Source organism: Alexandromys fortis, unplaced genomic scaffold (assembly GCF_014885135.2).
Source record: "Alexandromys fortis isolate MF-2015 unplaced genomic scaffold, M_Fortis_MF-2015_v1.1 scaffold_22, whole genome shotgun sequence".
Lineage (NCBI taxonomy): Eukaryota > Metazoa > Chordata > Mammalia > Rodentia > Cricetidae > Alexandromys > Alexandromys fortis.
In genome coordinates, this window is record NW_026067900.1 from 9,341,713 (window position 1) to 9,360,711 (window position 18,999).

Below are 18,999 nucleotides of genomic sequence, written 5' to 3' on the forward strand. Positions count from 1 at the left end.
AGCATATAATGGTAAATAACAGCAACAACAGCAAACCTGCGTGCAATAGGTAGTATAGTTCTGGATGAGAAACTCCAGAAGGACAATAGAGATTATAAACAACTCAGCCTAACTTTGTTTCTCTAAAAGTTGTTGGAAGGTAATATAATACACTTTTGATAAACATTATACCTAGAGAAGTTTTCTAGAATGATTTCAAACGGCATTAAAAAGACATTGATGAGACATAACGTGAAATTATATGGCATGTTGAATTAGAGCTCAATTATGAACACATATGTACCACAAGTTAGGATGAAACACATGGAAAGTAAGACGCCATGCCTTCAGTCCAGTGATAATTATTCTCTATCCCAAGTGTGCAGTGACATTGGCTAAAACGTCAGTGAATAATTTGAGCCATTTCCTTGGATTTTACTATTTTTATTGTTATGATGTTAATATTTTCCCTGTTGTTTTAATTTTGGTTAGAAGTGTTTTAACAGTTATTTTTCCCGAAGGATTACATCTGTACCTGGAAACTGTCCCCAGCATTTCTCTCCATTTCCAGAGAAGAAGCTTAAAGGTATCATTGGGGGTGGGTGCACTGTCAGATTGTGACTTAATGTCATCACTCTGGCGCTAAGGAATGTGTGACGGTAGAAGATAAACCGACTCAGCAACTCGGGAGGAAGAAGAAAGAAGGTGGAGGGCAGGGTAAAATCCTGCTTTCTGGGAAGAGAGCTGGCGAAAGGTGAGAGATAAAGAAAGCAGTGACACTTGGGAGAGAGTTTTAGATAAGAGTGGGGGTTGGCGGTTGGCAGTTGGTGGATGGGGAATGGGGTTGGGAGTTGGGGGAGGGTGGATGGGGGTGATAAGGCTTTAAAATTAGGAACACAGATAAAGCTTACTGTAAATGAAGGGGACATATCAATAAAAGAGAGAAAATAAAGTATAGGAACAGAAATAATAGGATTGAAATGCAGAAAGTAACTTGAAAGTGAAGATGAGAAAGGGATCCAGTGCAAATGGAAAACTGAGAAGAAAGCCTGCATGTTGTGTCTGAAATGTGTACTCACGTGCCCCACCAACTGCCAAGAGTCTGAACACTCCAAAACTGATATATTCAGTATAGCCCGAAGGTTACTTTTGTGAGTTCAGATGACTGGATTTCCAACTGAACTGTGTAATATAATGAAGGAGGCCGATGATGTCGAGATAGCTCAAGAAAGCACTACAAGTGAAACAAAGAAAATTGTGTAGAAAATAGATAACATTTTCAAATTGATCTGTGCCTAAATTATGACACAGTACAGACTTTGTATAGGAAATTGTATTTTGACTCTGAATTTAAATTTCAATACCTGAGCATATCTTTTTAGAAGCAACCAACCCGTAAGGAAAAGCATAGACTGTTTATTTCCACAACATGTCTAGAAAGCTAGTATTTAGAGTATGGATGAGATAAAAGATTTTTTAGAATAAACATTGAGTATTTACTTAAATAAACATTTATTAAAAATCATGGAATCTTATTAAGAATCAATGAACAGTTAAAAACATCTTACTCTTATTTGGAAACCTGTTTATCATAACCATGAAACATAGTCTTTTTGATGTACAGTCATTTACATTTGTCCCAGAATATTTGTTGGGGGTTTTCAACTTTGATTACATGTTAATCATTTAAAAGTGCTAATATTTGAGTCCCTATCAAGAGTTGTGACATCCTTGGTCCTTACACGATTCATTATTGGCATTTCTTAAACTATCCTCTGTCTACAAGTGGTAATTTTATGATCATCCCTACCAGAAAACTTATGTGTTAGAGGGTTTTTATATGATTACAATGAATATTGCATATTACAAAGCAAAGTCCATATTCTCCTAATCTGTAGAGGATATATATAAGTATATATGTATATATATACATACATGTGATTTTTAAAATTGTTATTGGACACTTTTTGTGACATATTTAAGGATACTTCCTTAGGCTTTAAATTTATTCTAAAGTTTTGGGGAAAATTCTATGAAGTCCTTTGTATGATTTATTCATTTTTATGTGTATGAATGTTTTGCCCACCTGTAGGTAAATACACCATTTGTGTGTCTGGTGCCCACAGAGGCCAGAAGAAGGAATCTGGATTCCCCTGGCTGGATCCAGTTGCCACATGGTTGCTGGAAACCAAACCAGGATCCTCTGCAAGAGTAGTGTGTGCTCTTAACCACTGAGCTATCTCTCCAGACCACGACCAAAGGTTTTGTATTTACCATATCAAAAGATACTATGAAAAACTACAGTCATGCATTTAAAACAATTTTTGTATTATGTAATTTTAATGTTTCCTTTAAATTGTATCATTTTTACCATTAAGAGTGACATTTGTACACTTATTTTCTTCTGAGGGTTATCTTGTCGCCAATGCGAATTATTAGGGTAAAATGACAACCAGACCTGTCTTTGAACTGTCCATACTGCCACAAGTTTTGAACTGTCTGATATGTTGGTGAGAGCCAGCCATCTACAGGAGGGTAAAGTGTGAGCAGCGTGGGCTTGGGAACTTGGACTCTGGCCCTCATTTACACGCGGTGTTTAGCTTCTCCATGCTCCACGTTGTCTGTCTGTCCGACTCCTCTATGCGGAGACTTTGCAGGCAGTTTTCATTACTGCTAAAATCTAATTAATAAACTGCGATAACTTTTGGAATTTCTTGCATTGCAGTATGGGCCATAAAAACAACATCAGGGCAAAAGCCCAAGCACATTATATTAATTAGAGTTCTCTAGAGGAACAAAACTGATAGAATGGGTATGAATTAGGTGGAATTATGTGATGGAGTGGGTTATCCAGCAGTAACTGCCTGTGCTTTGATGAGATGGACAACCCAGTACCTCCTCAGTCCATGATATGGATTCCTTAGCAGTTTCCGTATGGCATAGAAGGCTTGAGGATTCCCGGGGAACTGCTGGTCTTCGGGTCACATCGAAAGACGGAAGAATCTGGGTTCTGATTGTCAGAAAGGATGGCAGCAGTAGCAGCAGCAACTGCTACTCCTGCTGCAGAGTAGATGCACGTACCAAAAAGGAAAGAAGTCAAGCGTAAGAAACAGGACTTTGTATCTAGAGAGCCCATCGAAGGTTGCTCACTCCGGGGTTATGCTTTCTCCTTCCATTAATGAGCCGGTGGACACTTGCAGACTCACTGAGACGCGTGTCTCTGAGCTGAGCCCAGATCCTGTCAAGTTGACAACCAAAGATAACCATTGCATAAAGAAAACGAGCCATTGCCGTTCAAAAGAATGAGGTATTTGCTGACAGGAATAGAAACTAATCACATCTGCCAAGGGTAGCTTTAATTCAATAGGATTTCCCTGTAATAATATAGCAGAGGATTTATGAATGTGAATGTAACCCATTACACATTTCTTTTCTCTTTTAAGTCACGCTAGTTGTCTGACACGGACAGAACTGGAATCCAGTAGTTATGGAATCATGAGACAGATGCTTCACTAAGAACGTCTGCTTTTTAATGGCTCGTTGTTGCTTCGTTTTCTCAAGAAATAACTATTCTAATGATTACCTACTCTCTCACACTCATATAAAACAATTTTAGAAACATATACTAGAGAATATCTTGAAAAATCTTGTTATATAATCCTGGCTATTCAACAATAACAACATTTTCAAAATTCTATTATCTTTATTATCTATTTCCTAGTTTTCAATTAATAGCTGATGATCGATCAGATAAAGTGAAGACTGCCCATGATTATAATCCTTTTCAAGCTACCATGGGAAAAAAACCCAAATAAACCAAAAACCTAACTAAACCAATCCAAAACAAAAAAGTCAAAGCCTGTCTGAGAGTAGTTTTACAGCATTGCTCTGCCCTCCTCTGGACACAATGGACTCTTGTAGATGCCTTCCCAGAATTCTGTTTGCTGCCAGTTCCACCAGCCACTTAAATGGTCTTATAGATCCCTACTGACGACTCCTTCCAGATACTTTGCTTCTACATCAAAATGGCAACAACCCAAGCTCAAGAGTGATAAGGAAGCTCTAGATCAAAAAAGATCTGCAAACGCTTCTGCTATCTGGCGAACAAGTTACTTTGGAGCAACTGGGAAAGGCTGACGTTGGTAAATTGGGTAAAATTGCTTCCCGGACCCAGAGACAGAAGCATCAGATTTCAAGGGGGAAAAGAAACTTGCAAAGGAGGGTGACCTGTGGAGAGGCTGCTGGGCTGTGCCAAAGTGACAAGGGAGGGAGGGAGTTTTCGTGGGCATGCCTCTTGGTGATCATTAAGAATAATTCTTTGGATGAGCCAGGTCTTTCTCCTAATCTCACTGCTCTTTTCTGTGTGTCCAGTCCCTTGTCTCATAGGCACTCAGACATGAGGATCCTTCCTAGTCTGCACACACAAAAATCTACTTTATCTTTCAAGTTGCTCTCAAACACTCAGGTATAAACCTATGCGGGAACTGAGATGTGGCAAAACACATTTCCTGTCAACTGAAATGGTTCTTACTTTTCATGGAGTAGTTAGCACTTCCTGTTTAGTCTTAGAATATTTTTTCTTATTTTCTCCTCTTATTGATGTTCTGACGAAATGTGGGCTATGTCTAGTCTGTATTGGAAGGGAGATAGGGGTAGAGTAGACACTCAAATCTGATCAAGTGTGCTAGCAACTTAATGCCAATACAATGGAAGCTATATATGCCTGGGTAAGCAATTAAGTTACATTTATCCTGACTGGAATTATAAATTATGGTTTTGGAAAAGTTTCTGAGACTTGTAACATTCAGTCTTATTTTTATTTTTCAAGTGTATCTTAGGGGAAAAATCAATACTTTTGTAATAAGAATTGTTTTTCCTTTAGTGCAGCTGATTTTACTCTGTAACTCTTTTGTGCTCTTGAGATATAAAGCAAATTCACAGCTTTGAAAATGTCTTCTAAAATACAGAGGGAAACTATAGCCTACTTGATCTGTAACGTGTTTTATAAACGCAGAGGAGCGATTGATCTGAATCTGTACTGACGACCAAAATTTGCTGTTTGCTTTGGATGCTAAAGCAAATAAATCTCAGGAGTTTTAGCAGTTCAAGCCGTTGCTTATTATAATGGGATCTGGTCCCTGCAAGTCTGCATGGCTTCCCTGCCTTGTGGTGTCTCTTGAAAACCATGCCTGTGTGTCAGCATCGGGCTGCTGCTCTGACTAGGCTGTGGCACCCTGTAATGACGCAGAGTTCTCAGTGAGGTAAACATCCAGCTGCACTGTCAAGTTTTCCTAGGGAATCTGTACAAGAGAAATGACGTATGTCATCAGATTCAGGAGCCCTTTCAGTGTCTTGCATTCACCAATGAACTGAAGACCACGAGAAATAGGGCTGTTTTATTCACACAGAGGAAATATGTTAAAAGAAATTAAACAAGAAACTAGACACCTCTAGGCCAAGAAAAAAAAAAAAAACCATTAAAGTCTCACCACAGTTCTAGAATTCACTCGATAAATTTACCTTGCTATCGGAATGCTGTCCCAGACAATGAAAGCACTGTAAACGCTAAGGTTAAATGCGTGCCTGAGCAGAAAATTATAGCAGGCAGAGAAACATTGCAGACTTCCAAATTTTAAAGGCATTAACTATTAAGGATAAACACATACTTTGCCCATTTCCTCAGATTAGGTATGGCATCCTAGAAAGGTGCACACTTTCTCTGTTCTACCCATCAAAGTTCAGGGGTTCTATTTTTAATCTGTGTGTTGTCACGCAGGGTATTTGATCTTTAGCACGACTGGGGTTTATTTGCACAGCTTAAATCAAAGTACTGAGTGCGCTTTGCGATAAATATCTCATTGTAACTGTGTTTACATTTGGGCTGTAATGAAGTAAAAGTTAAGAATGAAGATACTGTATATTAGACATTTCTATTTCAATATATATTTCAATATATATTTCAAATTTCTGCTTAAATCTTTTCCATAGACAATTAAATAAAAGCTATCCAATCCCATTTCAGAATTTTTATAGCTACTCTTTTTTTTTTGGAGAAGAATATATTTGCTAATGATTCATTGTCAACTTTTTTTTTTGCTTTAAAATAGCTGGTTGTCATTAAGAATCAATACATTTATTCCAATTGTAAATTTGTCCTTTCAGTTTTTAAAGAAGTAAATTTTTTTAATGACATTCAAAAGCTGAAATAATCTCAAGTATGGAACCGAGACATACTAAGCTAACTTGCTACAACCTGAGTCTTAATATAGAAGTGCAATAAATGCATTCCTCTAAAAAGACCTAAAACACCCTGGATGGAAGGGTGGCAAAGTTTTCAGTCTGCTAGTTGAAAACTGGCTTTTATCCTCCCTGGAGCTTGTCCACCCCACACAACACTGTTGTATGTTGTATGCATAGTTCTAAAATTGCGAACATGGAGGCTTTTCTGGTAGCAAAAGGGTTAACTTCTTTTTGCTTTACCAGTTTCAAATTACAATGAGAAGCCTCTTCTTTCCCAGCAGGGTTGTGCTTACATTTCTCCTTAGATCTCTCTTGAAGAGGGCTGGTATATTTGTGCCTGCTGGAGGTGGAATTAACTGTAAGGAGGAGGAAAAGATTGAATGGATTTACAGGAAGGATTTCAAGTAAACTCAGGGAAATACATTTACTTGAGCAGTATAACCTTGGGTCTTGTTTCACACTAAGACCCATACAAGAGATGTTGAAGTTATCACTAGGCTGCCGGACAAATAGAATTCCAACAGCAAGGTGCAGACCAGCGTAGATCTGTGATTCTGACCTCAGGATTTGTCTTGGAAAGAGTTCAAGCACTGAGAAGAAGGCAGAGGGAGTGAAGAGAACTTGGGAGCTACAGTTTATCCGAAGACCAGCTTTCGTCAGTTCAAATACCAAAGCCTGATTATCATACATTCACATAGGAATGCATAGGTTATTTGATCGAATCATTTTAGCCAGCTCTTGCTACATCAATACTGCAAAAGTCCTTAACAACTGTGGATAATTAGAAATCTGAACTTCAGCTTTCTTAGCAATCACTACTCTTGACGTATCTGCAAATATCTAAAACAGGAGAAGAAAATGGACTGAGTATGTTGTGTTCAGAAACACCACTGTCATGAAGAATAGGTAAATTTGTTTTTACAGCTTCACAGCTACTGACCAAGCGTGCCTCCAAGGAACCGGGATTCTTACTACTTTTAAGTGGACAAGAAGGATTAAAAATACCGACTTTTGCTTTTGTACAAAAATGCATTGGACCGTATTTTTACTTAGGGGTCTTGTGGGCTTCCTCTGGTGCGGCTGGGTTCAAGTGGGTTATGCAAAAGGAGGTCTGGGAGACAATCATGTTCACTCCAGTTTTATTTATAGAAGACTGCGGAACCATGAGAGACGGGAAATACAGAGGGAAATTCTCTCTATTTTGGGTTTGCCCCACAGACCCAGGCCGTTTTCACCTGGAAAGCAAGCATCTTCTGCACCCCTCTTTATGCTGGATCTGTACAATGCTATGGCCAGCGAAGAAAATCCTGAGGAGTCGGAATACTTGGTGAGGGTATCCCTGGCAGGAGAGGCCAAGGAGGCCAGGAAGGGCTACCCAGCCTCTCCCAATGGGTATGCTCATCGTATGCAGTTGTCTCCAAGGATTCCGCTGACTACCCAGAGCCCTCCTCTTGCCAGCCTACACGATACCAACTTTCTGAATGATGCTGACATGGTCATGAGCTTTGTCAACTTAGGTATGTTGTTCGTTTATTTGTTCATTCCTATTACTATAAAGAGGAATTTTTTTTCTAATGGTAAAGTAGCTTCTTGGTAGGTGGCCGTGTTTATACATTTATTTTATAAACGTCTCAATAACGTCTGTTTCATTTTTTTTAACACTGATACAAGGTTATGCTTTAGGCTACAGAGTCACATATATTTGATGTGGATAGCTAAAATTAAATGGTCACAATTTGGGTAGAATTTGGTCCTTTGAGAGCCTGTTAAATTTAATTTAAAGATGTGCATAAAAGGCAATTTATAAAAAGGGAAATTTATAAGGAAAGCAATGCTTTGGGCATAAAAGAAAAAAGAAAGAAATGAAGAAAGGAAGAGACCAATATTTATGTATGGGAAAATAAAAGTAACTTTCCAAACCATTTTTGTTAGTAATTTAAAGAACGTATGAATACATATTCATATGCTACTTAAAAATTTCATCTAGGGGAAGAAATGATTGCACAAATCTTTAAATGAAATTAACCAAGATCAAATGAAACTGCAAAATATTAACAATCGAGGGAGTTCAATGAAAAAATAGCTTAGAAAAGAAATTTTAATCTAATTGAAACACCCCTTAAGTGTGATGATTAAAATGTAGTCATACCTAATTGATTTTTGACACTGGCAAGATAAATATAGAACTTGCCTTGATGGTATTTATCTATCCCAGATTCCCCTTTGAGATAAATATATTTAATTGATAATTTTTTATAAATATCAACCAGGATATCGAGGAATAGGTTTTTAAAACTGTCTTTTATTCAGTGCTGCTGCTTTGCAGTAATTTTTAAATATTGACAATCTCAAATGGCAGATCCCTGCCTAGCATTCCCTCTACAGGAATATTAGTTTACCTACTTAAAATGGTTTTACAAGGGCCATTTTAACTTAAAATACTTTAGTACAAACTAAAGATGAATTGACTGTCTTTAGACGTTTAAAGGAAAGTAACATTGAACATAATAAGACTAATAATAATAAGACATAATAATTTAACCAACAAATTTAATAAATTTTAAAGAGTCAAGGTCCCCATAAAGTAATACCTTTTAAAATTTTATAATAAAATGTGATCTGGGGTGACTTCAAAATATTTTGCTCTACACCTACTAAAAAATATCCTTGTATACTATCTCAAAGGAAATACTTTTTGAAAAGTCAGATGCCAGTTATTCTTGGGGACATGTGGCCATGTTTGTAATGTATGTTTCTTACTGTGCTGTGGTCATTCACTCTTAGCAATCCTGGCATGAAGGATAAGGGGCTTACTAAATCATGTGTTTTGTGTTACCAGGGACAAAGCTTTTAGTGCTGAGCTTTAGAAAGCCATCCCCCATTGCATGCCAGGTGCTCCACAGGTCTTTCTCGTGGCATTTTCTTTTGTACATATAATTAGTGGGCTTGAGTAAGAGCTTTCAAATAGGACTTAATTCGAAATTGGCTTGAAGGGACCTGAAAATATTCCTTGTAGAACATGTTGCTTTTCAGCGTTTTTAGTTCAAGGGGTCACATTAATATCAATAGAACAGCTTTTGCTCAGCATGGCTAAATGTAGGTCACTGAAATCACTGTGTTTAGCTGCAGACACCTTACATGGATTTTAGACCATGTAACCGTCTAACTATACATCAAACCCCATCATTTTTACCTTTAAATTATTTATTGATTTGGTCACTTTAGAGAAGCAAATCTAAACTATTAGACCAAATTCAGTTGTTTGTTTAGCGCATCTAAATTTGTGATTAAGCAAAAACAGCTCAGTCACGAATCTGTCTTAGTATGTTTCATTAAACTGAATCTTTTGATCATTTTCAATAGATACATACTGTTATTTTATAAAATAATTAGACTTTTGAAGTTGTATGCCATGATGTTTTGTAAATATAGATAAAATAAGAAAACAAAGCAAATAGAAAACAGTTTATTCAATAATTTCTAGAACCCTATTTTACTATTAAGTGATATTTTTGCTTTTAAGTTAATGGTATTTTTCTTGTGTTGGTCGTAGGATGATGGCACAACTGTTTACAAGCCTGTTACTTACATCAGAACATATAATTGTTTATTTATTCTAGGAAATAATAGATTTAAACTTCATAAGCCTTATTTTGATCATGCCTAAACAAGTGATGAGTGCTGTTTTCCTAAATAACAAACCATATGTTTTTGCTTTATTAATAATCCCCAAATCTCATAAGAGATTACCAAAAAATGGATTCTTATCCTGGGCTCACTTCCGTATTTCTTCCACGTGTAAGACTTGAAAAGCAGAGTAGAATATCATTATAAACTGAACAAAAAATTTCAATGTTTTCCATGTGATTCACCAGCATATATTATCTTCACTGTGTTTCACACTCTCATGAAGCTCAGGAGATATTTATTTATTTAGTATCTGAAAAGATTTCTATGTCGTGCAGACCAAGTCCAAATGAGTTCAGTTAGTACAGTAGGGGGCGTGTTCTGAGGAAGCCACCTGCGTGTATAAGTATGTGGATGGCATCTGTAACTTTTCTCATAACTAACTTAATCCAGACCCAGAATCATATCCAACAAGATATTAAAACTTTCTTGTGAATTGGTATTGTTTTGATAAATTGAAAAAGTATTATTATTTATAGAAGATAAAAATGAGATATAAGCAACAGGACTTAGGGTATACAAGCATCTAATTGTAAATCAAACTTGTTATTTCACATTTGAATGATTTTTAGCCCCCTTTTCACTTTAAAGAAGCAAATCTAAACAGTTAGACCAAATTTAGTTCCTGCTACAGTGCGAAATTTTTCCAGATTAAATCCCCACCCACAAATTGTTGAATATCAGCCAGATTTTTGTTGAATTGATAGCACTTAATTTTATGGGGAACACAAATATTCTTCTGGTAATTTTTTTTTTTTACTTTTTATATCTCTTTTTCCTAAATGTTTACTTGGTTTGTGAATGAAGTACTTATACAAATGAACAGTTAGATTATACACCTTTAATATTTTAGTACAATCCCTGTCTTGGGAAATATGCCTATTGGATAGTTCGAAAATTATTTTTAAAAATTAGATAGCAATGTTTTATCTAATTATTTAATGGTACTAAATGATACAAGACTAAATATTTTAGAGAAAATCATAAAAATGTGAAACTTGTGTTATTCATTACCTACATAAATTTTTCTGAAAGTAAAAACTAACATTTGTTTTTATTAGTAGTTTTTGGTTCATTGTGTTGATTTAAAATCCTTTTTATACATGTTTTAAGCATATACATTAGTGTACTGGTATAAAGTATATAGATGCAGTATTTAGCATTTTCATGATTTATAACATGTTAGATATAAAAGGAACAATACAGGGAACTAAATTAAGGCTCCCTTCTTAAAATAAATAAACCCCCTGTGTTAGAAAAAATATAATGTTTATGTCATCAATTGGCAGCTTTGAAAGCTTTTGGTATTTACTGGTGTTGTTGGAGGATCAAATACTTGGTGGAGAGGAACTTATGTACCAATCTTTGTAAAGGTGCTGCTTATGGTATGGAGTCTCTCCAACAGAATCATTAACAGCTATAATATAAACATATCCATAAACACACACAAAATATTGTTTAATATAAGTGATGGGGTGAGAGAAAAGGTGACTTAAACCACCATGGCACATTTCCATGGATTATGTCTAAAATAAGAAATACCGATATTGGGCAAAACTGGGAGTTGTCTTTAAGGTTTTTTTTCCCCCTCTGTTTGAAGGAAAAATTAAATTATTGCTAAGGACAAAAACCTTTTCCCTCTTCATCAATAATCATTCTCCTTTATAATCAAGACAACTAGATCGAGGTTCTTAAAGCCAAATAACCGGGGCAGCTCCCAGAGGGAGATTACTATGAATATAGTATAAGAAAAAAAATATCTTAATGGTCATTTACGAAAAAGTCAGTTTCAAAAGTCTAATGGCAAGTAACTTTGGAATTAGGAAGGAACAGACGCACAGCTGGGAGGAGCTGGACAGGTCCCAAGCCCACCTCCGGCTCTCACTGTCTATAATTACCCTCTTTCCTCACCCTTTGCCCCAACCCCAACACTTTTAATTCTCCCCCTTTTAGTTCTGCAGTTTCTGGAGCCCCAGGCTTTCTTGGCATGCTGTCTTTACTGCTCCCACCCTTCCTGGGAGTTGCCTTTGGTCCTACTTTCTTTATAACTAAAGGCTTAGATTAGTTGAAAATCAATTAGTTCCAGCTTGAGAATCTAGGTACAGCCTCCTGTTTCCTCAGTAGCTGAGCAGGAAAAGGTAACGATCTGCCAGTTGCAGCCTCCACCCACAGGGATGAGAGCACCCCAGGGCGTTAGAATTCACTGGCTTCTGCTGTCCCTTGCAATGGTTTCTCTGACACCCCCTTCCTGTCTTCCTCTTATCCACTCTATTTGAGGATCGCTTTGACAAAACTTAATTGATTTTTTTGACTTTACTGTTCTTAAAGATGATTAAAATTTAAAAGGAAAAAAAAAGTAAACCAAAGTAAAAGACTGAAAAGACTACAGCACTGAAGAAAGCTGATTCAACATTCGATTCCCATCCAACTTTTCTTTATCTTTGATGAAGACCAACACCACCAATATTAAGAAATTATTTCCCTTATTAAGTTCTCAAGAGGCAATAATGAGCTAGATTAAAACCATGTAGATAAGGCTGATAAAGAAATAAAATACTTCTTAAAAGTAGTTTAAAAATGCAGTAGATGAGGTCGTTGTTCTAAGCTGGTCTTTGAGGTATGCAGGTGGAGAACGTGCCGGGACATCCTCAGTCCCTCTCGGGCTGACACAAAAGCTAACTGAACACCCCCAATGATATTCCAATGACATTAGGCTCTAGCAAAAAACCCTTTTCACCCTTTTGCATTGAAATACTGACTTAGGGAAAAGAAAGCATATGTCTCAGTATATGTGCACAAGGAACACACAGAACAGCTACTATGTGCCGTCATAAATAATCTAGTAGTTTGGCTTAAAAAAAAAAAAACAAACAAACCACAGGTCAAAGGAAGAGGCTTCGCTAATGCACACAGAGACAAGGCCTGAGATCACAGGAGCCACTCACAGGACTGGAGGAAACAATGAATCCCTTGTTCTAAGTAGTATTTATGAGGTCTTCTTTGCACCTTCCCTTCATATTTTATGAGCTAGGCTTCGGGGTTTCCCCTCTTTGCTCATCTCTTAAAATAGTACCCGTGGCTAAGATATCCTTTAAAGCCTGACAGCCCTGTCAGGGGGCTCATTCATTTGGAGGGGAAAGGGGTTTGTTTTCATGTTGTGAGATTGGGATGTTTAAGGTTCAGCTCACCAAGTTTGACAGTAAGATAAAAACAATGATGGGAAGACTTTTCTGCTCCCTATTCCCCCAGAAATGTTTCAAATGATCCACATAACCAAGTAGTCACCTTTGTGATTTGTATGAGAGTTGTTCAAACAGGGGTGGATAGATTCTAATTAAAAACTTAGAAAAATCTATTAGTGTAAAGAGTGTTTAAAATGTGGGGAAAAGGGATCTGTAGATTAGTAAGAGTAATGTTTAGTACTTTTGGAAGAAAAGAAGCTAACAACAACAATATATCCAAAGAAAGTTCATTGTCCTCTCTCTGCTCAGCAGGCAAAGAGCTAAATAAATATCGTGTGACAGATAGCAAAGCCGTGTGAGGTTTAAAATAGGTATCACAGCAGTTAAAGTAAGACCTCGCAAGTCTATACTTTCTAAGATATCCTTATCTTCATAATATATCCTTTCATCCTCCTTTTCATAAGCAGAGGGATATTAAAGGTCCTCTTCATGCAAGCAATAATTCTGTGTTTTAGAAACAAATTGAATATAATTAAAGTATATATTAGATACTGTGTTTATTTAATTAATTACTAGAACTGGGTGTTAACAACTTGCTAATATTGAATGAGCTTCCTAGGAAAAAATATATGTATGTATGCATATGTACACACACACACACACACGTAAGTTTTGGCAGTTGCCACCAACCCTGACAAACTGAGTTCCATCTCTGAAATGCACATGGTAGAAAGACAGAAGTGAACTTCCTTACTTTTTCTTCTGATCTCCATCCACATGCTGTGGCATGCATGCACAACACACACACAGAGACATACACACACACCACGCCAAGCCAGTAAGTGTTTATATACATACATACATACATACATACATACACATATATGTATATATATGAGTGTATACCTTAAGAAAGGCATGGTTGAGTGCTGTAAAACCATATTTGGATTTTATTTGACTATTGGATGTGTCAGAACAAGGAAAACATTACTTTTTGTAACTTCATAAAACACTTCTATCACGATCACTGGTATTATTTTAAGAGAAGGGGGCTGGAGAGATGGCTCAGTGGTTAAGAGCATTGCCTGTTCTTCCCAAGGTCCTGAGTTCAGTTCCCAGCAACCACATGGTGGCTCACAACCATCTGTAATGGGGTCTGGTGCCCTCTTCTGGCCTGCAGACATACACAGACAGGATATTGTATACTAAATAAATAAATAAATATTAAAAAAAAAAAGAGAAGTTCAGGTTCCGTCATTTGCTGTGATGAGGCTTCTTTCACAGTTAGGACTCTGCCCTTTGCCTTCCTGCGTAGGAAACACACTCCTTCCAGAATGTCAGTTCATGGTAGTTCCTGTTTTTAAGACTCATTTGTAAATTAAATGTAAGTGCTGCCTTCTCTATGAGTCCATCACGGAGTTACATGACACCGAGAAAGCTCGACTGCCTTACCTGGAACCAAGGGTTCAAGCTGGCAGGCAGTGCAGCCTTGAGCAAGCCGGTGGAGTGCTCGGTGGCTCTGTCTGTCACTGGGTATCACAGGATGGAATGATTGCTGTGCATGCATCTTCAAGCACAGTCTCTAAAAGACATAAGCAGTGGTTCTCAACCTTCCTGACGCTGTGATCCTTTGATGCAGTTCCTCATATGGTGGCCCCCAACCATAAAATTATCTGATTGCTACTTCATAATTGTAATTTTGCTACTGTTTTGAATCATAATGTAAGTATCTGATATGAGACCCCCGTGAAACAGTCACCTCAAAGGGATCATGACCCACAGGTTGTAAACCACTGCACGAAGGCATAGACAGGCATCTGTGATTGTTATTATACTGCATGATTCGGCATCTATAGCATAGTTATAGGTTCTGTGCATCACAGTGTGAGATTAAACAGTGAGTCCTTGTCTAGAAGTGGATAGCAATTCAAAGATGGTGCCAGAGGAATATGAGATCAAAGACAAGGTTCTACTAGGCCTGGGGCCCTTCTCCTCTACACCCACAACACAGAGCCTGGATATGGCATTTGCTTATGAGCCACACCCTTCTTATCCCTGTATTACCCCAGCGTTTGTTCAGAGTCCCAGAGAGGAAACACTTGTAAGCTGAATCATGTGAGGGCAATTTGATTACTATTGATACTGTTGTAGTCAGATCTTCTCAACACAATGTAGGCGATAATTCAGTAGCCCAGCCCAGCTCAGGGCTTTTCATGACTCTTAGACAGATGATAAAACTTGTTCGCAAAAGACTTGCAGGGCAGATGTATGGGAAAGGGACCTTGAGGGGCACTGTGGCCTTGGGAACAAAGATGCCATCTAGCCAGTCCCCAGATGTTCAGTAGGGAAGGAAAGCAAGCAATAAATTCCTAGACTGTATTCTTAGCCATGGTTCCCGTTCATGCTCCTTACTGATAGTCACAGAACTCATTGACAGCCCCCCAAATCTTCATGGTGCAGAGCGCAGAGCAGCAATATGTGGCAAAATGCGGAAAAGAGCTGATCTTGAGGTCCACACTAAAAATGTGTGCGCACACACACACACAAACAAATGATTGGATGCTTGGTCCCTCGAGTTCTAGAATTACTTTACTTTCAGTGTAAGTTACATGCATGTTGAAATTTTTAAAAATTAACTTATGTCTTTTAAACGGGAGAATCATATTTTCTCTTGAGAGAATTATTTCAGGAGTTGAAAATAAACTGATAAAGGCAACCATCCCATTCTGGGGGAGGGGAAAGAAAAAAAATCTGTAAATTGTATATAGGATGCCGATGTCAACATTAAAGTTACTTTAGAACTAATTAACTCTTAGAAAAGATAAAACAAGAATGGAAAATCCCCAAAGCTGCTAATAAAAAAAGAGAAATAGCAATTTTAGGAAGACACGGTGATACCCAGGCAGCAGATTTAGTCCAGAGCACACCAGAGAGCAACAGTCAGGGAGGGCAAGCGTGGGGAGCATCACATTTTCCTTCCAAAACTTTACCTTCAGCTGCTGTTTTCACATGATTCACGTCTGTGCGCTAGAGCTTGAATTCCGAGGGCCGTCGTAGAATATTCTCACATGCAGCATTCACATTCCACAATTAATGTTGCAAGAAAACATAACACTATGGTAAGGCAAGTTGGGATTATTGTCTTTCTTGCTTGAACCTCCACTCTCCCCAGGTAGAATTTTTTGAGTCACAGAAGCAGAATTTAGTAGAATATCAGGTATTTCAGCTACGCGTTTCTTGTAAATAAGCAACCCCTGAGCCTGGAGGCCAAAACTACCTTTCTCTCCTTGAATCATAAGAAACGTTGACTAGAACGCTCAATCCCAGGACAGTCCTTCAAATTTATTAGATATTATTATATTTCTTAAGTTTTTATATTTTATTTCTTAAAAAAGATGTGTTTACTTTTCTTTATTTTATGGGTGTTTTGCCTGCATGTCTGTCCGTGTACTGTGTGCATGTGGTACCCAAGGAAAGCATTTGAGAGTAAGATCCTCCAAAACTGGCATTCTAGACAATTCTTAGCCGTCCTGTGAGGGCTGGGAACTAAACCTGGGATTTCTGCAGGAGCAATAAATTTTTTAAAATGTGGAGCCATCTACGCAGCCTCAAATTTTATATTTTTCTTTCAATATTAAATGTGAGGTAAAAGACAGTTCAACTTGAACTTAATGCAAGTAATTATGTTAGTAACTGGGTGCAAGCGTGGAGGCAGGGAAAATGGCCCATTAAGCGGGCCAGCTAATGCTCCTCAGATATACTCTGAGTGAGGAAGAGGAGGCTGTTTTATTTCCTCATTTGCTGCCAATAGGGTTAAAGCATGAGGGCTTCGTGGAGCCTGTTAGTATACCAGCTTTCTGTATATCCTCAATCAAACCATTTCACTTTATTATAACTGTTTTTAGTCCTTTCAAGTAGAGATCATAGAAGAAAATTGTAATTTGGATTTAATCAAGTACCGTCACAGACTTGCGAACCTGTATGAGGAACACAGTCCACGAATATCCTCTGTGGCAATTACTATTAGAGTAGACTCCGAGGAGTCTAAGGCTAGCAGAGGTCCACAGTCCACCAGGCTTTGGCAAGTAGATGCATCAGGGAGAATTTGAAAGACTTATGTAACATTTCCTCTATCCAGAGAAAGAGAAAACAAAGCCTCAGGTTTAACTGACTGCCTTCATATTGAACTGTTAGGGTTTGATGTGATGTGTGAACAGGGGCTCATGCACTGTTTCGGTGGGTGGTTAGTTTAGATATGAGGCTGACTGGACGAAGGGTCTTGTTGAGGGGGAACACTGGAGATTATTCCAGCCTCTCCTCCACCAAGCCTTTCTGCTTCCTGGCTGGGGCTTCTTATTAATTAACTCTTACATCTTACATTAACCCATAATTCTTGTCTGTGTTAGCTGCGCGGCTTGGTACCTTTTATTAGTGAGGCATTCTCATCTTGCATCCCCTGCATCTGGGTGATGACTGCAGACTGAGCCTTTCCTCTTCCCAGAATTCCCTTATTTTGGCCACCCCGCCTGTACTTCCTGCCTGGCTACTGGACAATCAGCATTAATTATTATTAAACTGATACAAGTGACAAATCTTTACAAGGTACAAGACTATGTCCCTCAGCTGGGGAAGAGAATACAAACTGAAGTTATACAACGGAAAGACACTTGATTGAAAGAAAATGGACATTCTTTAAATGGCCCTGTGAAGAGGGAGAAAAATAGGCAGTTTTTAATGTATATTTTCATAAGTCAATTTGATTTTTGATCTTGAGTTCTTATGACAGGCCTATGATGAAATTTTAGGTGAACAAACTTCTGAGTTTCAAGAAGGAAAACCATGATGCTCAAATAATTATGAAATCCTGGAGACTTTAGTGTTGTCTGTAATTCAGATTAACTTTGAATTTATGCTTTCTCATTCAGAGGGTTCTCACTGTTGTTTTAACCTTATTGCACATTTATTCTGTTTAGAATTTAGCCTTCAATTTTGTGACTTTGTTAGATTATTTGTTTGGACTAATTTTTTCCCCAGATAACAGCTAAGTCCTTGTTAGTCTGTATAAGTTACAATAACTGTTATAATATTTAAAACAGTTTAGGAACTTGCAAGTTTCTCCTCAAATTACCCAAAAAGGTTATTCATGAAGTCTACATAACTTATATCATAGTATTTATATTAACTCAATATTTTATAATACATTGAGTAGAAATATAGATTTGATAAAAATTCTAAAAATATTTCCCCCCAGTTTTTAATATATTTCTTAAAATACAGACTAAGATCACATATTTAACATTAAAATTTTATCTCTTTACTTTAAATGTTTAAATAAATCTGATATTGAGTGAAACTAAGCATACTAGCAGACTTGTAAAAGGCTGTATTGTTATTTAAATAGCTAGCTTGAATTAACCTCCTGTGAATAAAAAAAATATTTTTCACATCTCAGCCCCTTTTTACAAAAGTGCATTATGTTGAACAAAACCCAAGGCAGCCTTTCAGTAAAAAGAACAAGATGCAGTGGAGGAACCAACCATACTGCCACAGAGTTTAGGGAAATATCCTAACAGGCTTACATCCCACTGTGAATCCCAACTCTGTGTTCCAGATAGGTTCAGTTCAGATACTCAAAGTTATTTGTGTTTCCTCCAGAGATAAGGGCAAAAGAACATCTAATTTTTCAACCTTCAGTTGTTTGATCTATCTTGGCCTTTGGGTCCACCTTTCTTGTTTATTTGTATTTGATTAAGCTATTTGCCTGCTTTCTATTGTTAACTAAATTATTGTCATTGTTTGTTTTGTACTTTATATCATGAAGTCGATACAGTTTCGGTTTATAATGAGTCAGTAGAAATACATTCCACAACTTGTAAAGAAAAAAAAATCCAAGAATTGGCCTAAGGACTTC

At 37.4% G+C, this 18,999-nt stretch overlaps 1 protein-coding gene across 1 annotated transcript in view; it reads left to right on the forward strand.

Moving 5' to 3' along the window:
• The first annotated feature begins 6,536 nt into the window (after positions 1 to 6,536).
• Bmp5 (bone morphogenetic protein 5) overlaps positions 6,537 to 18,999 on the forward strand; it is a 121,415-nt gene continuing 108,952 nt past the window's right edge. Inside the window, exon 1 of the mRNA XM_050127291.1 lies at positions 6,537 to 7,736. Within this exon, the coding sequence (XP_049983248.1) occupies positions 7,247 to 7,736 (490 nt within the window). The 5' untranslated portion in view covers positions 6,537 to 7,246. The remainder of the gene's footprint in view (positions 7,737 to 18,999) is intronic.